Source organism: Carassius carassius, chromosome 32 (genome assembly GCF_963082965.1).
Source record: "Carassius carassius chromosome 32, fCarCar2.1, whole genome shotgun sequence".
NCBI classification, from domain to species: domain Eukaryota; kingdom Metazoa; phylum Chordata; class Actinopteri; order Cypriniformes; family Cyprinidae; genus Carassius; species Carassius carassius.
Window position 1 is genome coordinate 17,974,746 of NC_081786.1, and position 26,119 is coordinate 18,000,864.

At 39.1% G+C, this 26,119-nt stretch overlaps 1 protein-coding gene across 16 annotated transcripts in view; it reads left to right on the top strand.

Annotated features, from left to right (window-relative positions):
• Nucleotides 1–26,119, top strand: part of LOC132112898 (gephyrin-like) — a 113,362-nt gene that overhangs the window by 30,566 nt on the left and 56,677 nt on the right. For all 16 annotated transcript variants that reach the window (XR_009425054.1, XM_059520619.1, XM_059520623.1 and 13 more), the window contains exons 2-4: nucleotides 14,788–14,866; nucleotides 23,640–23,697; nucleotides 24,357–24,449. Coding sequence is in view for 15 of the 16 variants with exons in the window: in XM_059520619.1 (XP_059376602.1) it covers nucleotides 14,788–14,866; nucleotides 23,640–23,697; nucleotides 24,357–24,449 (230 nt within the window). In the remaining variant the exon portion in view is untranslated. The remainder of the gene's footprint in view (nucleotides 1–14,787; nucleotides 14,867–23,639; nucleotides 23,698–24,356; nucleotides 24,450–26,119) is intronic.

Here is a 26,119-nt window from a genome sequence, read left to right on the forward strand (position 1 = left end):
AGCGAGGTTTAGTACCGAATGTTTCTATATGCAGTCTTTTTTAGCAGGAGTTTTCTTTTAAACGGAATGCTGTTCCACTGTGAATTGTGGCTCAAAGCTGGGCTTATCTGCTCCCAGGTGTTGGACCTCTGGTGTTTGAGGAACAGAGCGAGGTCCACAGGTCTTCACTGGATGTAGGCAAGGGTTAACTAGACAGGGTTTACACCAGCTCAGCTCATGCAAGTCTAACTCCTACTCACAGCCGCAGGCAACACACACTTGCGCACACACTCACACAGTCTTACACTGAGAGGGAAACTCTCACCTCACCAAAGTGTCCATGCAGGCAGACTTTTCCGTCTGCAGAGCTGTGAGTCACAGACATAAGGTAGAAAGAAATAGTGTGTGTGTGTGTGTGTGTGTCTTTGTGTTCGCGTACCTTTGTTAGAGCTTGAAAGATGGCGTTTCTTTTTAAGTTGAGAAGTGAAGATTGAGAGTTGGCGACATTCAGTAATTCCTTTACACTCATTTTACTTAATATAACACTATTTGCTTTTAACAACTAAAAATGTAACATTGAAATTTCATGCTCTTTTAAACTTGTATCATACTATTACCATGTTTATTCCTCTGAGTACAATGGTATACAACAAATTACTGTGGTATTACCATTCATTAGTACTGTACATTAAGAGTACTATAATACTGTGATATGTAAATTGTACTTATTTTGTAGATATTTCAAAAATACTATAATAACACTATATCATTTTTTCAAGTTCCTTGGAGTACCATATAAATACCATTGTGGACTATTATAGTAGTATCATCCGATACTATTATTGCACCATGGTGAATACCATCACAATACCATGGTGTTACCCTAAGTACTTTTTGTGAAGTGTTATTATATATCATTATATATTTATATATTATATGTTTTATTATTTACAAGCCTTATTCAACTGGCTGCAAACAGTCAATGGAATGAGCAAATAAAAAAAATTCATACTTCGGGTGTGATGTAATTATATGATAGGCTGTAGTCTGATGCGCTACATGTCTGCTGTTAGTTACAGTACTGTTTTGAGTTGTGATTCACTGACTGTTAGTGATGTGCTTGGTTTGAGCCACTTTAATTTGCATTTGGGAATACAACATTCATTATTAGAAATGTTTATTCATCTGTTGTTGTTTACTAAGAAGTTTCAGTGTCACACAATCCTTCAGAAATCATTCTAATATGCTGATTTGCTGCTCAAGAAACATTTCTTATTATTATCAATTTTAAAAACAGTTTTGCTGCTTAATATTTTTGTGGAAACAGCGATTCAAAAACAGCGACATAAGATTTAAAAAAAGAGAGAAATTAATAATTTTATTCATCATGCATGAACGTGACAAAAAGTGAGTGAAGACATTTAAAATGAATTCTATTTAATAAATGTGTTAACGTTAATTAATTAATTAATTAATTAATTTGATAAATGCAAATAAATGCTGTTCATTAAACTTTATCGAAAAATCCTGAAAAATAAAGTGCATCATTATTTCCACACAAAATTATGCAGCAAAAATGTTTTCATCATTGATAATAATCAGAAATGTTTCTTGAGCGTCAAATAAATTGTAAAGATTTCTAAAATCATGTGACACTGAAAACTGGAGTAGTGATGAAGAAAATTCTGCTTTGCATCACAAGAATGACAAAATTGAAAACTTTTTTTGTAATTGTAATTATATTTGACAATATTTCGTTTTTTATTATTATTATTTATTATTATTACAGCCTTGATGAGCAGAAGATAGTTATTTCAAAATCATTAATAACTGTAATGTTTCCAAACTTTTGGCAGGGACTTTAACAATAATAACAATTCTATATACTTTACTATAATATATTATAGTACTTTATTATTATAATTATTATATTGTTGTCATGATTATTAAATGTTGCCTTTTAATTTTTACAGGACAGTATGTATTTTTACAATATAATATATAGCTGATCACATGCCTGGTAATGTAATTACCATGTACCATGGTGTTTGAATCAATGTCATCATTGATTTCAAAGAACTATGTTATTACCGTCGGTTACTATCAGTGTACCACCACCACAGTTGTTGTGAGGTTTGATGGGAACAATTACGATGGCTTTGAATATAAACTGATGTGCTTAACAACACTTTGCTTGAGAGGTGTGGCACTTTATCAGGTCTGAAAAATAAAATACTCTCATCTCGTGCAGGGCAGAGCTGTGGTGACATTAACATTCTGATGCCTTAACGTCTCTGAGGAATGTTCCAACTGCTGCGTCTTTCCCTCTCTCTCCCCCTCTCTCTCTTGCACACACATATACATAGGGCCCTATGAAATCCATTTCATTTTTCTGGATCCATCCATCATCTTCTGCTTATCCGGGGCCGGGTCGCGGGGGCAGCAGTCTAAGCAGAGACGCCCAGACTTCCCTCTCTCGAGAAACTTCCTCCGGCTCTTCCGGGGGGATACCGAGGCATTCCCAGGCCAGCCGAGAGACATAGTTCCTCCAGCGTGTCCTCTGTCTTCCCCGGGGTGGGATGTGCCCGGAACACCTCCCCAGGAAGGTGTCCAGGAGGCGTCCAGAACAGATGCCCGAGTCACCACAGCTGGCTCCTCTCGATGTGGAGGAGCAGTGACTGTACTCTGAGCTCCTCACCCTATCTCTAAGGGAGCGCCCAGCCACCCTATGGAGAAAGCTTATTTTGGTCGCCTGTATCTGGTGACAGTAGGAACGTAGATCGACCGATAAATCGAGAGCTTCGCCTGGCAGCTCAGCTCCTTCTTTACCACGACAGACAGTTACACTGACCGCATCACTGCAGAAGCTGCACCTATCCGCCTGTCAATCTCCCACTCCATCCTTCCCTCACTCATGAACAAGATCCCAAGATACTTGAACTCCTCCACTTGAGACAGGAGCTCTCCACCAACCTGAAAGGGATAAGCCACCCTTTTCCGGCTGAGAACCATGGCCTCAGACTTGGAGGTGCTGATTCTCATTCCGGCCACTTCAAACTTGACTGCAAACTGTCACACACTGAAGGTCCTGGCCTGATGAAGCCAACATGACAACAACATCTGCAAAAAGCAGAGACAAAATCATGTGGTCCCCAAACCGGACACCCTCAGGCCCCTGGCTGTGCCTAGAAATCCTGTCCATGAAAATAATGAACTGGACCGGTGATAAAGGGCAGCCCTGTCGGTGTCCAACATGTACCGGGGAACAAGTCTGACTTACTGCCGGCAATGCAAACCAAGCTCCTTCTCCAGTCGTACAGGGACCGGACAGACCTTAAATTAGGGCCCCGGACCTCGTACTCCCTGAGCACCCCCCACAGGAGGCCGTAAGGGACACGTTCGAATGCCTTCTCCAAATCCACAAAACACATGTGGATTGGTTGGGCAAACTCCCATGAACCCCATTAGCACCCCGGCGAGGGTATAAAGCTGGTTCAGTGTTCCATGACTGGGACGAAAACCGCATTGTTCCTCCTGAATCCAAGGTTTGACTATCAGCCGAATTCTCCTCTACAGTACCCTGGCATAGACTTTCCCATTTTTCTGGATTTTGGTTTTAATTTTGTTTTAATAGTTAAATTAAAATGTATTCATCAAAAAGCATGTCTAATTAATTGAAATGAAGAAAATAACAGTATTAAACAGCTATTTTTTTTAAAGTTTAACAAAAAAGAAATATATTTTTTAGGCCTTATGAAATGTTTTATTTTTTTCTCAAATTCAGTTTTATAGACACACATGGTCACTTGTATACAATACGCATTGACAGAACAATCCTCCACCTGTACCTTCATTCATATGCACTCAGAAGTTGCATTTGCGTGCCTGTGACGAAGTTTTTTGCAGCCTCTCTGAGGAGAGCTCACTTCTCCTGCCTCCTGCAGGGAACACCAGCCTATTTATAGATCAAGGGTTAGCAGGGTGGAGAGAGAGAACAGAGAGAGCTAGAGATGAGGAGAAATGAGAGAAGGGTGAGAAAATGCTGCAATTATGAAGCAAGTGTTGCACTGAGCCCTTGTGCGTGATGGGAAATGTGATGGTGAATGGCAGTGCTTTATAATTCATTTACATAGCTCTTCTCTCGTCACAGAAATTGACCTGTTTTGAGTTAAACTAGACACTTTTACAGGGCCATCCTTAGGGAAGTGCAACTGGTGTGTTCACACGGGGCCCCGTGTAACGCGATCGTGAATAGACAGAGTTGGGCACCCCCATACCCCCCAACCATAATTCCCCCACACCCTGGAACGCAATCGCGAACGGACCGAGGAGGGGCCCCGCTCCCTACCCCGCATCGGGCCCCACGTCAGCTAAGGATGGCCCTGCCCTTTTATACCCACATCACAATGCTGTTAAAATGACTATTACTTATGTTACTATAAAAAGCTTTTGCAGTAATTGTTTTTATTCGGTAAAGCAGCATATTTCTAGTTGAAGCATATTATAAGAGAAAACTAAATGTAGGATAAGACTTTATGTAACCTGCAATTGATCATCGGGAATTGATTATTATATGATTATTATATGGCTAACAATTGCCTATATATGGCTGGTGGTTGAAAAATAAGAGGGCATGGTGACTAGGGCTGTCACAGTTATGAAATTTGCATGACAATTAATTGTCTAAAAATAGTCAAGGTTATTGGTTATTACAGTATTACCTCCTCTCCTAGTTTCACGAAACGGTCATCCATAAAATGCGTTGCTGTTCTGCTGTAAGTAATCTTAAAGATTCCTAAATGCATTTACTTTCAGAAGGCCAAATAAAGTGCTCTTGTTTTTGCCTAGATACACACAGAATCTCCCCTGACATGGCTGCTTCAACAATAACTGCGGTTACTGAAACCACGCCTTCTTTCTTTGCGTGAACATTTGGGTGGCATTACGCAATTATTTCCACATTGTGACTTAGACATGAGGGGACGTGTAAGAACGAGCCATTTTAGGGGAGCATGGCAGAGTCTTAACTTTTATAAAGTAAAGCTAATAGAACTAGATGTTTCAATCCCTTTAGTAGGAAACTCTTGATAGTAGCAATCGGTGTGGAGTGGTTAAAACAAAAGGAGGGCAAGGTATGTCATTGGGGTCATCAGGTGGTCACACTGCTTCATCGACGTTTCGTTGATTTAAGCCCACAACATCTCCAGAAGGCTCAACGGTGTACCCAGTGTCCCAGGTACACCCCCCTCCATGCCATACCCTCTATATCTCTGATGGGCTCTGTAGGGATGTTGCGGTGACGGATTTTTTCCACCGGTTAATCGACGTGTAAAAAAAACGGTAATCCCGGTGTCACCGGGGTTGCGTGTCGGGGATTTCGGGTGGCCGAAAATGCGGTCGTGCAGACGTGCACACATCTCAATTTACTTTCACTTTAATTAGCGGCAATTCAGTAGCATTTGTTTGATTTAATCATGGGTTAATTTATTTTATTCTTAATAAAAATACACAAAACAATAAGACACTCACTTGTATTACGAATAATCACTGGACACTTGCAAAAAAAAACTAATATAAAAATGAAACTCACGTTAAGCTGTTAAAAAAATAGGTAGGCCTATTAACTGCATACGCTGTATAAAAAAATTATAAATAGGCTAAATGAGAAATAAACGAAAAAACCTTCATTTTAAATTGCAACAGGGAACAAAACGTGATCACACTGATTGTTGCATACATTCTTACATATTCCTGGCCAGAAAAGCCAACATATTTACCATTTCTGGTTTCAAAAGAGATCTTGTTGGGGTGATTATGTTTCCCATCATGCTGAACACTCTCTTGGATGCGCAGCTTGTTGCACAAACACAAAGATATTTTTTGGCTACTTTTGCCAAAACGGGGAGCCTATTTTGATTTTCTTTCCACCACACCAGAGGATCTGTCTCAGGATTAATGGAGGACTCGGGCTCCTGAACATAAGTTGCGATTTCTGTGAGCACCCTTTCTGGAACAGTCAGTGTTGATGCAGCGCCCGTTTTTCTTTTTAATAAACTTGCTAGTGTTTTCCTCTTGTGCGGCGGCTCCTCGGCGCTTTCATCCTTATTTCCCCCTTCCTGTTCTGTCACGGGTTGCGCTGACTGTTCTCTCCTACCCAAAAGGACCGCTTCTTCCTCAATTATCCTCCTAGTCTCATCAAGATTTGGATCGTAGTTACCCCGGTAGCGCGGGTCCAGGAAAGTCGCCTTGCGCATAAGCTCCTTGCTTTCTTCAGGCAGCGCTTCATATTTCTCATCTAAAATAGCTATGATGCCGGCTTTTAGGCTGGCTGTCAGTTGTCCATCCTCATTTGATGGGGCCAAAGTGTCCTCTTTAATGAGATGCAGCATAGGCAGAAGCGATGACACGGTAACATAGTTCTCGCCGGACAGGATGTCGGTGAACTCGCTTACGGGTTTCAACGCTTTATTTACCGATTGCAAAACATCCTCGTCTTGCCATGTGATGCTCACATTTGCTTTACGGTCATCTGCAAGTACTCGATTGATGGCCGGCCTCTGCTCTAGCATCCTATCAATCATTTTCTGCTTATATCCCCAGCGAGTTGCACAGTCCTCATGGGAGAAAATAAAAACATTTGTTATAGCCAGTCGTTATAACCAGTCGTTTAAAAATGCAATATTACAAATCACTATTAAAACATATAAAAATATTAATAATTCAAAACCTGGTTTATTATAATTATTTATTATCATTGTTTTAATGTTTTTTTTTTGTTAACAGATGCTTTTGTCACAAACTATTTGAGGCTACAATAAACTTACCGTCACCAGCGAGTGTTCAGGAAGGCCAAGCTCGGCTTGGGCTTTTTGCAGTTCCCTTCTCCTTCTCCAGCTGTGGGAGAACATGCCGTTTATTGCACGACACACTGCTAGAGCTAGAGGTCTGTGCGGGCTTTCTCTGTCTTGTCGATTGTGTTGGACACAGCTAGGTTTAGGTTGTGCCCAAAGCAGCTTAACCAGGGCCAGCCTAAATTACGAACAGCTGCTTTTACATTAGCTCCACTGTCCGTTGTGATACAAGATATTTTATTCTCGTCTAATCCCCAATCACTTAGGGCCTCCTGCAAAGCATCGGCCAAGTTAGCTGCAGTGTGATCCTCTGGCAAAAAACTAGTTTGTAGGCATTTTGATTGTAGTCCCCATTCAGTATCAATAAAATGGACAGTTAGAGACATATAAGGGATCATCTTTGTGCTCGACCACATGTCCGTGGTGAGTGAAAAATGCTCAACAGTTGAAATAACGTTTTGCAACTCACTCCGGACACGGTTGTAGGCACGTGGGACAGCTGTTTTGGTGAAATAGTAACGCCCTGGCAGTTCATAATGGCTGTCGAGTGTGGTTATGAGGTCTCTGAAAGATTGCTTTTCAACAGTATTAAAAGACACCATTTCTTTGCATATGTATTTCGTCACTGCGTCAGTGCACGCGTTCCACCTCGCACTGTCCCTTTTATATTTTGTGCTTCGCGCAAATGCACCACTTATCGAAGGCTGTGTTTGTGTGTCAGGCTTTTGTGGTCGATTTTTTGCTGCTGGACCCATCTTGGCCGCTTCATTTTTGTGGTGTGCTTGAAGATGTGCGTGTAAATTCGAAGTGTTACCTCCGGATGCTGCCACTTTCATCAGGCAAAGTTTACAGGTTGCCTCGTTAACGTTTTCAGGTTCCCTGTTGGCATTTGGTTTGAATCCAAAATATTTCCAAATAGGTGCTTTTGCATTTCGCTTCGAAACCAAATCTTCCGCCATCCTTTGCCAGTTAGCTCGCCTCACTCTCCTCAAATGATAAATGAAATCGTAACTTACACCTGCTGCTTTACTGCGGCGCTCATTCCGCTTACGCTAAATTACGAAGGCACGTAGTCACAAACTGAATTAAGTGCTTTATTGCTATAGGCTAAAACTTCAACACTATGGGGACGGTGCCGGTGGTCAAGTGCTATGACCGGTAGGTGGGTTTAACACCGTGTATCACCGGTAACACCGACTATCGCAACAAGCCTAGGGCTCTGCATGGCAGGGGCGTCCTTCTCCCTGAGTCGGGCCTAAGCCTGACCGCATACCATCTGTCTCTACCTTACTGCCCAGATGGGGTCCTTGCGCTTGATACAGAGCCAGTTACTGCTTTTTTAGCAGCACTTGATAATGGACTTGATGGCCTGTTGGAGAGAGCAACCCTTCACCCCTATTTTCTTTCAGCAAACTGGTGGTAGATGTTGCAACAAATCCCCTGCATCCCACCTCTACTGGAAAGATGCTAGTCTTCCAGCCGTTCTGGGATGCTTCTGCTGCCAGGTTGGAATATTTGTTCTTTTTCCTCTCATAAGCCTCTTCAACCCCCTCTTCCCATGGTATTGTTAATTCGACAACGTATACCAGCTTTTTTGTTGGAGACCACAGGATCATGTCTGGCCGGAGTGTTGTAGCCACTTTTTCTGGGGGAAACACAAGCTTCTTATCAAGGTCCACTTCCAATTTCCAATCCCGCGCTGATCGCAGGAAGCTTGCTTCTTTAGGTGTAATACGATGCTCTTGATGTTGGCCAGCTGGTACAAAATTTGTGAAGTTGACCTGTCCTGTCAATGTTTGTGGTGGTTCTTTCTGTTCCAGTATTGATGCCAGCTCTCTAAGTACTTGGTTATGCCGCCAAGTATAGCGCCCTTGGGTGAGACTTGTAGTGCACCCTGATAGAATGTGCCTTAGGGATGCAGGTACTTGACACAGGGAACAGACGAGATCTTCTCCATACCACTGTTTCAGATTTTGAGGGGATGGTTACAGGTCGTATGTGGCTCTGATGACAAAACTCAGCTGTGCTCCATCCATCTGCCAGATGTCACGCCAGCTCAGTTTTTTCTTCTCCAGGCCCTCCCAGTTGGTCCATTTCCCCTGCTTGGCCATTGAGACAGCTTTGGCATGTCGTTCACCCTCCTCCTGTCTCCTCACTTCTTCTACCACTAGCTGTCTAGAATATCTCTTTAGATTTGAAATTTTATTCTTTGTAACTTTACAGATCTTCTTTATGTACCTTTATGTAGAGCTTGTAACATTTCAAAGAGAAAGGAAAAATTTAAATCACATTATATGACCCCTTTAAGGGTTCAGTAAATAATTATGATGTTATCTTTTTTGAGTTATTATTTTGCAGTGTAAGATTACATGAAGTATTCTAAATTCTAAGAATTAGCCAATACCGATCCAACACCAGTGCTTTTTTCTTTCTACACCACTACTGAATATCAATACTGTGTTTGTGGAACTAATGGTAAATTTTAATTTAAACTTTTTTTTTAAACGTAATAGGGTTGGGCGATGTCTAAAAATTTGCCATCGGACGATGTCTGCAATGAAACATCGTGATGGACGATGACATCGACCGGGGTGGGGTCGAGCGGGCGGAGTGGGTGGAGCAGTGAGGGGTTCGGGGAATGATGGTGCCTGAAGCGTAAATTGTAAGGGAAAACATGCTGTCTACACTGGATGCGGCGTACAAAAAAATTCCCCTGAATATAAACAGCTGTCATGTTCTATTTATGACATGCTGACACAAAGTACAAATTATTTTCAGTGGTCGCTTTGTCGCATCCAGTGTAGACAGTCTTTAGCGTTTTGTGTTAAGGTGTGTTAAGAAAGAAAGACATACAAAATGTGCAGAGCAGTGGGGCTCGAGGACTGGAATTGTGAGAGGGGGGGAGGTCACAATGCCGGCTCAACATTGTGATGTCTCTCAGCCATTGGCGATGCACGATGTCATCGTCTATCAGCCCATCCCTAAAACATAATCCACCAATTACTCACTTCCTCATTACATAGCAAAACTACATTTGAATAAAAACATATAAACTATGAAATTAAACTAGCTGACTGTATAATTTAGCAACAAATCAATATCTTACAAAAAATCTTTGGTGCACATTATACAATTTAAACATGTTTATTCTGTTAACTATTCACATTCTTACAAAATACATTCATGAAAATAAAGAACGAACTCATGAGAAAAATAAAAGCTTCCAATAATCTTTCTGTGTGCAAACTTCAATAATGTTTAAAATGCTTCAAACAGAACGGCACAAAGCTCTTATGCATATCCAGGGTGCAGAATGGTGCACTTGAAGCAACATGGAGTCGGAGCGCTTATGCACATACAGTATAGGGTGCTGAATGATGTGCTTGAAGCAACATACAAAAACACTTATACCACACACTACAAATAAAGAGAAGAGAAATTAGAGAGCAATGGCCATCCAGCAAGATGTCATTTTATGTGAATCCTCAGATCTTTATCTACATCAAGTATTATAATGGGAACATATCATCTTAAAGATTTTGACTGTGCTGAATGTCATAACTGAACGAGATGTGCTGTTTGAATGCTGAGCGGAGAATAACTTGACAGCTCCAGCAGAAGGAAGATCAATTTCTGTAAACTTTAAGTTAACAATGTAATACAATTCTGTTCTTCACATTAAGATACGGAATAGCTTCAGATGATATAGGCCAGGGGTTGGCAAGTAATTTTGGCATCGGCCCCCCCAAAAAATCTCGCCACTAGATGGTGGGCCAGAACATAGTCAGAGGATAATTTAAGAAATTAATTGATGAAAAATGCAACTAGAATTGCCTGTGACAGACTGTTACAGTGTATTTTGTAACTTGTAGTGAGCTGTATTAAATCCTCTAGGAGGACTGTCATTAACAAAAAGCCATATTTGTGTGGTGGTGTCTGGTAGAGTATGTGAGTGGAGTGAAGCATCAACAATTTCCTCTCCGCGCTCTGAGCATTTAATAATCACTACGCTCCAGTTCCGCTCCGGGTTCACCATTTCCCACTCCACTCCTTGCTCACTGACATCAAAAACACCTCTCCGCCTTCTCCCTTCACTCCACGGCTAAAGTTTTTCAGTATGTTTGAAAAATTACAGTTCTGTTGAAAACATATTTAAAAATAAAATAACAGGAAATTTTAAAAGTGGCTTATTGGAACACTAGTATGCAAACTTTTTTTTTTTTGCTACCACGACAAGCTGGTTGTCAGCTTTAAAATGTATAATTGCTGCTTTTTGTGGTACAAATTTTGTTTGCGATGAAAATAACAGTACGTTTTCATTAGTTATTTTACATACGGATCGATGCATTTCTTACAGATGAAATTGCTCTGTAAGATTACATTTGTTTGAATGCATTATTGAGAGAGCGATTTCATGTTACAGTACTTGTTTAAATCATTCTTTCAGCTGAAAATATTCAGTAGCCTATCTAGAAGGAACAAACACATTCTCTGAGAACTACAACTTCCTGCTCAAGTCCATTGCCGTCATCATAGCCTTCACATTCTTTCTGATTTGAGTGATCCATCTCTACCAAGCTAGCTAAATATGTTTAACGTGAATTCTTGCTAAATAGGCATATGCAGTTATATGGCGGGCCATTGGCATGAATTGTTCTCGTGATTAGGGCTGTCGCGATAACCGCAATATTGTAATACCGCACTATTGACAAGCAAACCACAGAGGAAAGATAGCAACCGCAGAAACAGCGGCAACCGCAGTGTTCCGTTTGTTTTTTTTGTTTTTTTTTTATGAGGCTGTGGCCGCCTTGTTTTTTTCAATGTGTCACTGTGCATTCAATGTTAAATAAATTAATGATACTATATGGTTACGACTGTAATTTTATCGCGAGCCGTTGTAGCTTTATGGTGCTTCGTTTGTTTTGAATAGGCCGGCTGAAACGATGGGAGGCGCTCGATCTCGTCCCAAAACCTAATGTCACGTCGCCAGTTTGGGAACATTTTTGCTTTCAACCCAATGAAAAGGGCGAGCCAGCGAATATAGATGAGCCGATATGCAAAATTTGCTGCAAAAAGGTTCCTGTTAGCGGCCATACATCTAATTTGAGGTCATCGGGACATTCTAAAACGCTTAACGTGAAAAACGCTTAACGTGGTTTAATGTACCAATACAGTGATATTAACAGACCAAACTCACTAAACATCATATTAATAAAGTATCTACAAAAAATCAGATGATCCAGGAATATGAATTCAATGCGTTTAATAACACGTTAAGCCTTTTCCTCTCATAGAAAACCATCATAAGGCTTAACGTGTTATTAAATGACTTGCATTCATATTCAGGGATCATCTGTTTTTTTTTTTTTTTTTTTTTGTACATCGTATACTTTATTAAAATAATGTTTAGTGACTTTGGTTTTTAAAAATCACTGTCATCCAGCGCAGCTGCCCCCTCAAGCATCAGGTCGCAGAGCAACATCAAAAAGAACAGCTGAGACCGGCCGACAGTTAGGAGTAGCTGAAGCCTTTGCGAAATCTTTAAAATACAGCCGTAAAAGTAACAGGCATACCTGCTGAAGTCACGGACAACCTCCGCGTCAGTGCCCATACCCAAGAGAGTGTGAGCAGATAACGAGCTCACACACGCTATCTGCTTGAAGATTGCATCGACTCCAATGCAAATCCACTGTCCTGGTGGGCCAGTGGTGGCGCGATAATCAGTCTAGATTTCCGCTGCTGTCCAAAGTCGCGCGCAAATACGTGTAATACATGTTAGAACTCTTTGATTTCTTAAAAAAAATGTATTGGAAAATGCATGTTCTTGTTGATGTTTGGCATTTAACAATAAACAAAAATGTTTTAAAACGTGTCTCTCTGTCAGTTAAAAAAGCAACAATATATGCTACATAACTCAATGATAGAGCTTTGTATGCAGCAAAATCAGAATAAATGAGGTATGTAAAAAAAAAAAAAAAAACGGCGGTAATATCGTGCATATCGTGCTATTGAGCCACCCATAATAACCGCAGGGCAAATTTCTTAACCGCGACAGCCCTACTCGTGATGGAGCGCTGTTGGAGCGAGTGAAATCCACAACGCCCTGACTTTTAAAAAATCTGCTCCTCACTCCAGTCAAAATCACACCACTCCCACTCCGCTCGTCTCACATACTTTGATTGTGAGTAACTGTTGCTGTTATGATAGATCTATTTCAGAACCAGCCACTATCAGAATAATCTGGTTGCGAGCGAGGGTCAGATATTATTGCTGTTGGGCCAGTTTTTGGCCTGTGGGCTGCCTGTTGCCGACCAATGATATAGGCTATACAGTGCATGAAAACCAAACTGGTGCTCTTCTGTTTCTTTTGGTGTAACGTTTTGACTCTCCCTTGTAACACAGTAATCTAATAATAGATTACTTGTAGCACAGTAATCTAATAGATCAAATAATCTCGATTAGATGGTTATTTAATTATCGTGACAGGACTAATGGTGACCTTAAAGTAATTTCAGAGGCATAGAAAGAGGCATACATGTACAGTATGACCAGTTTTAAATAGGGGTTCAATGTTGACTTGAGAGATATTGCCCACTGTGGTAATACTTGAGTCTGGACATGCTCTTGGTCTTGTCATGGACTCTAAAGCATTTGGAGTATTCAGTCTTGACTCAGACTACAACACTGCAGATACATTTTCTTTTTCTCGCACATATTATCCCACTGTGCTGGACCAGAGCACACTATTTATACACTGTAAAGGATCGCATGACACTGACTGAAAACCTGACTTCATTCACCCCAGTGGAAAGCATATTTACACTATCTGAATCATTCAGACTCTAACTCAACCCTCTTCTGGTCTTAGTCCTGACTTGGACTCAAACTACCACTTGGACTTATGTAGTCCATTCTTTTTTTATTATCTTCCTCAAAGTACAATAATATACGTTTAGTCAAGTTTTCTTGCACTTCAAATGGCAATCATGTAGTTTATGTCTATTTTCCACCTTTTTTGGTTCTTCGAGTTAAACTGTTGTTGGTACTGTGCCTTTAGAGGAGTAGTTCAAATAAAGAAAATTCTGTCATCATTTACTAATTTTGCATTGAACTGGAATGACTTCCTTTCTGTGGAACACACAAAAAAGACATTTTTATGAATGTTTAAACTGTTTTGCCTATACAGTCAAAGTCAATGGAGTCTTTCTTTAGTAAACATCACTGAATTTTAATTTTTTTGGATGAACTATTTCTTTAAGACTTCTATATGCAAATGACCTCTGTTATAATTGGCTAATATCTTACTAACTTCTCACACTGTTATTCATCAAGGCTTGTAATGTTAGTGAATTCTAAATATGTGAACTTGGTCGTTTATATGCTAATGAGCTTACTGTTTCGACATCGATACCATGATGAATTCTGAATGATTTTCCAGTTTAGTTTCAGTAGATGGTTCATGATGAATGTGTGTTTTCTAAAAGAACTAGGAAAGGAGCAAGGGAAATCCTGTTTTCAGTGAGATATACCCTTTAAATACTGTTGAAATTGTAACTTCTGGTATCACTTTTGTCTATCAGTGGGGCTGATTCTGTTCACCATCATACAGGTTGTAAAATACCAGAGAAAGTTCACACAATGCAGAGGAGGACAGTAATGTTAACACTCTGTGGTGCGTAACAGTGTGGCCTTTGTTTTATAGTATACACAAGGGCTTTAGAGTATGATTATTCATGATTTTAGGTTGTAGCTATGTGCTTTTGTTGAGTAATGTGTTTTGACATTACTCATATTCTCTCAAGCCTCAGGACTAACATGACGTTTAAGGAATCAGACATGTATGATTTGTAAAAGGGTCATTCTTATATTTCCATGCAATGATTTGCCTTTTTCTTCTCTTTTCTCTTCCCTTTTCCATGTCTCACGTCCTTTCTCATCCTCACTCTTCTGTCTGCAGTGAGTGACAGCTGCTTCAGAAACCTTGCTGAGGACCGCAGTGGAGTCAACCTCAAAGATCTTGTCCATGACCCGTCCTTGTAAGTGACTCACACGCAATACACTGGCTATTTACAATACTACAGTGCTCATGCATCAGGTCCTGTTAAACATAGAACATTGCCAGACAGTCATTGTGTCCCATTCCTAGTATTTCTGTGTACTGGATGGATGGTTATTCTTCATGGAGATCAAGGCATGAATTTCAAGGCCCTGTTCCAAATCAAGACATGTTTGTAAAGTCCAAAAAAAAACACAGAGGAGCAGTGTTCAGTCTTGCTCCTGGAGGGCTAATGTCCTGAAGAGTCCTCTAACCTGCCTCAACACACTTGTCTGGAAGCTTCTAGTAATCCTGAAGCTGGTTCAATTAGAATTGGAGCTAAATTCTTCAGGATAATGGCCCTCCAAGAGCAGGATTGGACATCCCTGCCATAGCTTAAGCCTCTTTACCATCCCTATGTGCCTCTGAATGCTACCTTAAACCGATCCCACAATGATGTGAACTACTACCCAATGATCTAGACTAATATGTGGACTTGGTGGAGGACTGCAAGCCTTTAGGTCGGCATTTGGGACATGGCCCAAGAGTCCATCCCTGACAAAGGATGACAGCAACTACAATTTCTTACTTAGTCTGTGTGCATTGCCTTTCATGCATTGTGGCAAACATTATCGATTCTGTGAATTGACAGAAGAAAAGCTTCTATACAATTTCACATAATGCAGGCCTCTTGTATGGCAGCTACTTCTCTTATACTTCAGCAGATACATCCCGTGCTTTGAGAAACCTTTAACAATCTTTCAGCAAGAAGGAAAGTTTATTGTCCTTCCACCTCTCTATATAAATGCTGGCTTCTCTAGGTATAATGTGAATGTTGGAAGGCCTCAAGGTACATCCAAATCAAATGTTTACTAGCAACCTGTCTAAAAAGATGCACCAATCTAGTTGATTTCTGAAGTGCCTTGGAAGACCTGTTTCCTTGGGAAGAAAGTTAATACAGAAAATGCTACCTACTAAGCTATTGATATTTGAAACTCATCCTAATAATTGAATTACCTGTTTTTTTTTGTTGTCGTTGCATTTTGATTAAATCAATAGGGACTTTTAGGGAAGTTTATTTTTGATGGATTAGGAATTGATGATAAATTGTTCCAAAACTGCATCTGTTTCTACTTTAGTATCAGAAACCAAAGCTTCATTCAGAGCACTTCTACGTACCTGGACCAAGGTCAGAGGGGTGACAGAGACAGCAGGATGTAGGTCTCTAAAAGACGTCAGAGAGGAAGAGAAGCATGGGACGCAGCCATAAGGTAGAGATAGTTCAGAGAGTATTGATGGATAAGGTATGTGTGTGGGTCAGTTCAGGTGAATTGATTCATAGGATAAGCTGTCAGTTTTACTAACGAGGTGTGGTAAAAATAGAGCTTAATTAATCATAGTGGGGACACATGGCTCATCGTCCTCTGGATAGAGACTATTCCGATGTCTTCACCTACAGAGAGGTGAACATGCAGACATTTGAGAGAGGGACAGCTGAGTACTCACGGACGTGTTTTCACTCCAGAGCAAAAAAAGTGTCACCAAGGTCATGGTTCCTTATGAGAGCGAATTTTATTTGCTGTGGGCCTGCAGACAGTTATTTATTAACCCTCTGAGGTATTTTTGGGGCCTGGAAAAGTTTTGTCATGCCTTGACATTTGTGCTTTTTTCAGTTTCTTGTACACATCTGAATGGCTAAAGTCTAATCTCACGGTAATCAGCACAAACTGGGCTATAATAATGTGAGCAGCATGTATGTACATACAGTAATTGTGTTTTTGAGAAAAAAAATGTTATGCGTGGTTAGTAAAAAACTAAAAATGTTAAATCACTTGAATAAGGCCATAAAACACATACAGAACATTGGTTCCCGGGACTTTTGAGAACTGGAGCTTGTAGCTTAGAATTTGTCTTTCTAAATTATGTGAAAATTATCTTGTTTACTCACAGCAAACAATATATTGATTTCAATTTTCTAAGACACTTTTTATTGGTAAAAGTCATATGCGAGCAGGCATCAACTGACATGAATATTATTGTGATTTACACCTGAGAAGACAAAGGGCTGCACAATGAGCTGCATAATGAGCCTTTCAGTCATCTGTACCACTGAGAGGGAAGAGTTACAAGAAAGAATGTGAGGACAAAATAAATCTATATAATTTTATGTTTGTAGTTTATTTAGGCAATTTTACATAATAGATATTTACATTTATTTTATTATTTATTATTATTATTTACATATAATTTATAAAAATGTTCAAAAGTTTAAATACACTGGATGACGTTTTTGTTTTGGGATAGTTTTTCATGAGTCCAGAGCAGTTCAACTGCCTGCTGTTCTTCAGAAAAATCCCCACCAAGTCTCGCAAATTCATTGGTTTTCCAGCATCTTCTGCATATTTGGCTCCATCTGACAATGACTAATAATTTTGAGATCTATCTTTTCACTCTGAGGAAAAATGAAGGACTCACACACAACTATTATAAAAGGTAAAAACATTGTTCACTGATGCTCTATAAGGAAACACAATGCATTAAGAGTTTGGGGTGTTAATTTTGAACAGGATAAGTCAATTTTTCTTGTTTTGTTTAAAGATCATATCTGTTCATTTAGTACTGCCCTTCAGAAGCTTACATACTTTTTTAATACTGATCTTCAGTTTTCCCTGATCATCCAATTCAAGTAGTTCACCCCCTGTGTCTCTTAATAAATGACACACAGCTTTTTTGAAAATCAATAAATGCGTTCACCTTTTGAAATAGTTGTGTATGAGTCCCTCAATTGTCCTCAGTGTAAATAAATAGATTTGAAATCATACATTCATTGCTGGAAAGGGTTCAGATATGCAAAAGATGCTGGGAAACCTGAAAAACTGAAGGATCTGGAGGATCATTTAAACTGTTCAGGACAAAGGACCCATGGAACACTATCCCAAAACAAACATGAAACACAATTTATTTTTATTTAATCAGCTATAATTCTGACTATCAAACTAAATATAATTAAATTATATTTAATATCAGCGAAATATCAATGCCCCTATCATACTCTGCCTTGTCCTTTCTATTTATTATGTAGAAATTGTCACCACTGGTTCAAAGGGTTCATATTTTCACAGTCCTTCAGATGAATGGTTGGATCTGGGAACAGAGGATCCTGTAAAAATACAATAAAACACACTTTTTCTAAACACATTACTACACATACAGTTTTTTGTTTAAACACAAGTTAGAATGATGAAACATAACATGATAATACAAATGTAATGAAAACAGGCAGTTATTTTGTTTGCTGAACTATACAGCAATTCACAAGGTCACAAATGTAAATATAATAGACAGAATAAGCATATTTGGCCTGCTGTCATCTGGGAATGGAAATGAGAATTGGATTATGTGAAAATGTTTCTCCTTAACTTTGTTAAAATAAACTTCATTAAAAATTTGAAAAAAAAAAGTTTTACAGAAGAATGGCAACATTTGTTATTTGACCTAAAAACATTAAATAAATATACACATTAAAACATATACATTAAATCACCTTGGAGACTCTGAAATCAGATGAGCAGAATGTGTCAACAGGTTTGTCATTGGGGATGGGTAATATGTTACCAACTAAAGTGCTAAACCAACATTAATTAATAAACATGTATATTGTACTAAAAGCTAACTTTTAAAAATGTAACGTTACGTTTTTTGAAGTGAATATGTAAAATACAGTGCAAATGGTTCGGACATCGGACAGTGCTCATTGAATAAAGGCACAGCTAAACAGATGCTTAATTAAAGTGCAATATTAATTATGCAAGATAAAATAAAACTCCTGGGTCTCTTAAAATGAACAACTAAGTTTCCTTTTTTAGAAAAAAAGTGTACTTTTTAAATGCATAGAATGCAATGCATACATCAAATTTAATTATTACCCATTGTTTCTCTGTCTGTACTTGTACTGTGAACAATGACAATAAAGTTGACAGATGAATTAAGTGCATTTAAGTGCCATTCAGTTGGGGTTTTAAATAAAGCATTTTCTGAGATGTACATTAAACATTAATAAAGGAAGACGTGCTTCTGCTCCATTCATTAACAGAGACACACAGAACATGCAGGATTCATATTTAAATAGACTGTTCCAGCTTAATATTTACAGATATTACAGAATTTGCCTCGATCATTTTTTGTAATCGAGTTACTCAAGGAATCGTTTCAGCCCTACTCCAGAATCACACCAAGATTTTTTTTTATAAAAACATGATTATTGTACTCCCCATGGCAACCATAAATTAACCAGGGGACAATAATTATAGTTTTCATGGTAACCTATTTGTAGTAAAACTGCCATTAGCAGTCAAACTGCCAAAAAACATAGTATACACTTTTACTATTATAAAACCATGGTTAAGTTTTTATGAGGGCTGGTGTACTGTAAATCTCTGAACACGTCTAGTGTGTGCGATCAGAAATATCCTGTATGCGGAAATCTCTGTGCATCTCAAGTGTATGGTCTTGTACGGGACTCAGCACACTTCCCTGGGACATTTTCGTACATGGTTCGTACACCTTAATTTTCCCTGAAATTTCCCATGTCAGATTTATCCCGGAAATTCCTCTTTTCTTGCAGTGTAAATACATGAAATAATTGCAATTACTTGAAATACTCACTATGAAACACTATGTTTCCATAACCATGTTTTTATGCGCTTTTTGAAGTATTGCATGAGTGATGGAAACCACATTTCTAAAAGAAAATAATAATACAAATTTGCCAAATAAAACTAAAGAAATTGTGCTCACTTGAGGTGGTTTTTGACTGAGGGTTAATGCAGCAATGGGAAATGGACATGCATTTTGCGAATAAATTCCGCATCAAAAAAGTAATGTTGCTTTGCGCTATGTGACAGCATGACTTGACTAACTGGACCGATCTTGTTGTATAACATCTGAAATGTTGTTATGATCATTCTTAAATGCCAAAAAGTCTTTTGTCAATGCATTTCTGTATAATTGCCTCCCAAACAGCAGGCATCCACCTCTGAAAGCAAAGGCAGCATTTATAGTGTTTTGTCTGCTCGCTCTAAGGCGCAAGTCATTTTTTATAAAAAAATATTATATTCAGTGCCTTTTTCTGCTTTTCATAGTGATATTGCTAGTTTACCAGGAAGTGACGTTTTTGTTCTCTTTGACTCATTGGATGGAAATGCTTTTTCGCTAATGTTTTATGCAATATTCCAATTTTGCGCACAAGTTAAATTCGCAATTTTGGATTGAAACACAGCTACTGTTTTAGCAGATTTAGGCCCAATCCCAATTCTACCCCTTAGCCCTTTCCCTTTTCCCTCTCCGTTTTCGGCGTTCACGTGAAGGGGTAGGGGTGTCTTGATTCTCTTTTGGTTGGAGGGGTAGGGGTAAGAGGAAGGGCCAGATAGCCCTTCAAATTAAGATTTTTTGGGACCACACTTCAAACAAAGGGGTATGAATTATCTCGGCAACATGGCTGCTACAGCGAACAAAGAGACACATAAATGTAAGCTTTTTTGGCATAAATGAAAGAATTTAATGAAAAGAAATCATTTGTTTTATGTTACATTCAATTGTGAGTTCATATTAACGGTCATGTTACTCAAAGAAATGTTTCTCAAAAAAATCGCTAATATTTGCTAACGTCATATCATTACAGACTGCATGATAGTGCCACAGCATATGTCTGATCAGGGCGATAACTGCCATAGAAATTGATGGGGGCTAATCCCCCCAATAATTAGAAATCGCTAAACCATTATCTCAAATATTGCCTATTCGAGAGAGAAAGAGAGACAGAGAGAGAAAGAGAACTGGAAGTTGCGTGTGTTCATGTCTGTGCGTTTATCTTTTTAGAGTGCGTTTACTTAAAAACAGCGATTGTATCCTCTCGTCGCTGGAAAATATAATGTACCGATTCAGTATTTAAACTGTATTTAATAAAAGTCGTGGGGCAGCGTTGATAAGTTTATTTTCTCCTGGATGTGTGAGCTGCGCGATTTCCGGTGTGTGTGTGTGTGTGTGTCAGTAAGCAGCTCATTAATACAGAACGATAATTAAAGGCTCTAATGCACACCAGTGTGTATTGTAGGAGCTAGATGACGAATGATGACGTGTGACAGCATAGTAGTGGTGTCCCAAACCTTAGGGGAATATTTTCTCCTCTACCCCTTGATACTCTATTTCAAAGGACAAGGAGAAGGGGAAGGCAAAGGGTAAGGGGTATAAAATAGAACTGGGATTGGGCCTTAGTGGTAAATGAACAACATGCTGTTTTTATGCACTGAAATACTATATAAAAATTGTGTAACATGGTTAAGAAATTCTTCCCTATATATTCCAAAGCCTTGTCTGCTTGAATGAGCTATTAGTTGTGTCCATGCACTGCACCACAGAGTTTTGAAGTTTTCAACCTCTTTTCAGGTTGAAACCTTTACTAAATCAGTAAACACAGACATGTTAACATACTCGTTTGGGTTTGAGAAAGGATGTGCAGTCCAACCCACATACACACTCATTAATCAAGCCATAATCGATCACAGATTCAGAAGACTCTCCAGTTAGATTCAGCATTCTTCCTTCACTTTCCTTTGTTTGTGAGTACTCACTTACACAAACAAAATACCCAGGTTGAAATCCCAAACTCATCTCCGTCTTAAAGCACCTCTCCCCAAACCCCCAGTCTTCACACACCAGCGGTTTCCCTGGCAACCGGATTAAAGAGCTCTGCATCTTTGTGTTCAGCATATTCTTCTTTTAGTCTCCGCTATCCATGTCTCTCTCTCCGTCTCTCTTTCTTTCTGGTTCTCTATTTTTTGCTCTTTTGTGGGCATTACACCATAGTAGTTAGATGGACAGATACATCAGAATATATATTATATAGATAGATCAGTACTTCATGAATAGATGCAAAACATCAATGTTATCAACACGGAATATACAGATAAGCCCCAGAAAGCCACACTGAAAAATGCAATTTTGCTAAATCATTTCAGTCTCCTGACAGATGAGCTTGTCCTTGTTTAAAAATCCTCTTTATTTGAACCCATCACGCTATGGTTGGCCGATGTGCTCTGGACATGGCAAAACATGGTGCTCATGCAGGTTCGAGTCTGACTTGCATCATCTCCTGATCCCATTCGTTGTAACAGGCAACTGATTTCCAGAAATGTGCCCAGATCTGTCAGAACTGCTATTTATTGCTAGTTCCAGTACTAGAAGCAGCCACTTGTAAGTGCAGCACTTCAGAATTTAAAGGGTAACTAAACCCCTGGTCAAGGCCTGACTCCACCCACTGGCAATATTTGAAAAATGCTGAAAAGTGGGCAGATCACAGCGGAGATAGAGGGGACGAACCTAGGGCGGGGCTGAGCGAGTGCGGCGTGAACCTGAGACCCGCAGTGACGGATTGATTGACAGCTGCTGTCAGAGACGCTAAAATGGAGAGTAACTGTAATGACGCAAGTAGCTTTGCAACAGAGCGATCATTTGAAGTAGAGGTCTTTTCTCCCCCACCTTCACCTTAAGTGGAGGATGTCGAGGTGTCTGTTCATATCAATTCGAGCCGCTGGCTTAAAATGCGGTCTTAACTCCCGCACCGCGTCGCGAGCTGTGTGGAGAAGCCCATTTCCACCTCCATTGCGTTGGAGAAGCAATCCAGCGTAAAATGCAGTTTGCACACTCCAGCTCTAGGCGGGAACTCGCGGTCTTCCAGGCCAAGTGCATGCAACCAGCAACACTACACCTACGTACCATCCTGACCACTGTACTAAATACAGATAAATCTACACCAACATGAAGCTATCCTAACTGATGCAATACTATGCTACTAACTAACTGTGCTTCTAACAATACTAACATTACACTAAAAACTTTGCTAATTAACTACATAGGCTACACAAAATAATCTAAATAACTATATAATTGCTATGCTAAATAGATGCTATAATAGTCTATCCTGGTCGTTTTCAATAATCGCAATAACAAATCCCGACTCACTACAGTGATTTTGACAGAAAAAGATGCTTTTATACTGCCAAGGGCATGGTAGCTCGTACCAAGGGGCGTGGTGAGCTGGAAACTGCTTACGTCACTTGCCACCGCAACATCCAATAGGAAAAATCTACTGCAGTAGCCACCGTTCAACTTGAAGAGGGCAGCACTCAGACGTTTTTACACCATATATTGTAGAATTAAAACACTTTATACTCAAATGTCAAAAAAGTTACTCGAATCAATGAACAGCACTAATAAAGCCCCATTCTTACAGATCATTAACTAAAAAAAGTTGGTTTAGGGTTTAGTTACTCTTTAAATATGGTCTGCTCAAAAGTTCTGTGCATGTCTGTTCAAATTTCCTCTATCTCCAGAGAATTTACATCATATATTTATGTAGGAAACTGGTACTTGAAAACTAGCCATTGCGCTAAAACCACCTGTTTTGTGGCCTAAAAACAGGGCTGCCAAAGTTGAATCCTCTGTGAGCCGTCACCCCTTTGAATGCAGATGTGAGTAAAACAGCAAGAGTCCTGTGAAAGAAGAGAAAATGTCTTCTTTAACTGTCATTCCTGTTGTGGGTGGAGTGTGTGGGGATGTATTTTGACAGCTTTTTGGTACCTCTGGCATTGTGTTGCTCTTTCTCTTTCCTGCACTCTGTCACATTGTGTTTTTTCCCTCTCACTCCCCATTTGTCCCCTGCTGTTGGGACTGAACATACACTAACGGTTGTTTTCATTTGTGTCTTTCATCCACAGGCTTGGAGGCATAATCTCTGCATACAAAATAGTCCCTGATGAAATTGACGAGATCAAGGTAACACTTCCTCTCTCACCCTTTCAGTGAGTCTATGTGGCGCATCCATACACACCTTTGCACACTGCTGCCCCCTAGAGGCCAGTAATTGTGCAGCACTCGTAGTCATAACTTGCTTTTCTTGAAGTTTAGCTGAGCTTACAAATTAACAAATGTAATGAAGTATCCAAAATGGGTTTGGACACTTAAGCTGCATTTAAAAAGTAGAAATATAATTGTACTAGAAAACACAAGTACACTTTTTTAACCAAAATATTTCATTAAAAGAATACTGTGAGGTTTTAAAATGATAAAACAAATATATGTGGATCATGTTCATAATTAATGTGATCTTCACCACTTTATCACCTTAAAATCACCTCGGCGGACTAGTTGGTTAAAAGTCTGATGCTGCAATGATGCAGTGACTTGCATGTGCAAATACTTTTTGGAGCCACTGTATATGATATTTTTTGCTGGTAACAGCAGTTTAGAATTTAATATTTTATTTATCAGGGCAGACTATATGCCCGAAAAAGCTGATGTGATGTTGCACCACCAAATTGAGGGTGACTACTCATATGGTGCACAAATGCACATACGCAAATGTACCATTGTGCACTTTACAAAATGACTGCTGAACATTTTGTTGATATTCTGTGTGTTTGTGTGCATTAAAGGAGACGCTGGTGGACTGGTGCGATGAGAAGAAGCTTAACTTGATCCTGACCACTGGTGGAACAGGGTTTGCACCCCGTGATGTCACGCCTGAGGTACATGGGAGCCCACCTGTTTGTGTTTGTGTCCATGTGAGTGTGTGTTTCTGCCCCCACCCCAATGTGTCCTTGTTTTCTGAGTCTGTCTGTGAGTGAGAGGGAGAAATTGTGATGTTTGTGTATTTGTGCACTGTGTTTATGTACAATTTTCTTTTCCATTCACATGCATGCTCCTTGGTTGATGATTTCTTGTGAAACAAAAAATGTGACTTTTTAAAGGCTTTTCAGTAGGGATGTAACGATTAACCATGAGCCGGTTAAAAATCGATTAAAATATGTGATGATTCAAATCGGTTGAAATGGTAAACAAATCACAATTCAATTAGCGGTTGGAGTTTATTGTATGTCATAGTCTTCAGCTGGTGTGCCCGGGAGGGCCACCAGATGACTCTGTCTACTTGTGAGTGTTGTGTGTTATTTGGTGCCATGTGCTCTATCCTGTCTATTTTCTGACCCCACCCATCTTGTTACATCATTATTGTTTTAGTTGCCACACCTGTGTCTCCCTCGTTAGGTTCCCTATTTATTCTCCTGGTGTCTGTAATCCTGTGCTGATCTGTTGTTTTCCATCGTGGTGTTATGTCTGTTTGTAGTAGAGTTTCTAGTCTGCCTGTTTGTCCCCCTCGGGGTGGTTTTTGTTAGTTTTGTTTCATTTTTTGTATTAAAAGGACCATTCTGCCTGCATTTGAGTCTTCGCCTCTTTCGCACTGTGACAATGTATGTCTGAAAGGAACTTACTGTCTTTAGAAAAGTTTAGATGGTATTTTTTATTTTCATCTTGCCTCTGTATAATGTATATTAAAGTTCATAAGAGCAACACTGTCGTGTTTACAGCAGAAACCAAGGAAATGTTTTAAGCGCCACGTGCAGGCAGAGAGTAAATCTGCGTCTCATTTAGCTCATCTGCTCTTTCTGTTTCATGCAGATATTTTTTATGTATAGTTTCACAAAACTGAAGTCAAATCATTTTGCTTTTTGCTTCCAATTTTGAAATTATACAATTTAATTTAGATTAAAACTGCAGCATCTTTGTTTGGAGCATGATTAAAATGCAGTGGTTGCCTCTAAGTAAAATTAAATGGAAAGTGCACAGATAAAGCCTAGTTTTGTTTTTATGAAGATATTTATTTTGTTATTTATTTGATTTTGTGCTTGTTTTAAAATATCAATTTAGTTTTGTTATTTACATTTACAATATATTTAAATCTTGTCATTTATCAGACACTTTTATCCACAGCTACTTACAAATCAAATAGCAATCAAACTTAACAAAAGAGCAATAATAAGCAAGTGCTATATTAGTATATTATTATAGTGTTCTATTTCAATTTCACAAAGAAACATGCAGCATTTTGTCCAAGCAATAATAAAAGGACACATTTAATTTCTAATTTGGCTTATATATATATATATATATATATATATATATATATATATATATATATATATATATATATATTTATTTATTTATTTATTTATAATATATATATATATTTATAATATATAACCATTTATAATGGTTCTTAATGGAACCATTTAGACAAAAAGGTTCTTCTATGGCATCATGAAGCACCTTTTTCTTTCAAGAGTGTATATGTTTTCTAGCATTCGGATAACTATGGATAAACCATAATCATAATCTAAATTATAATTTTAGCACTCCATAC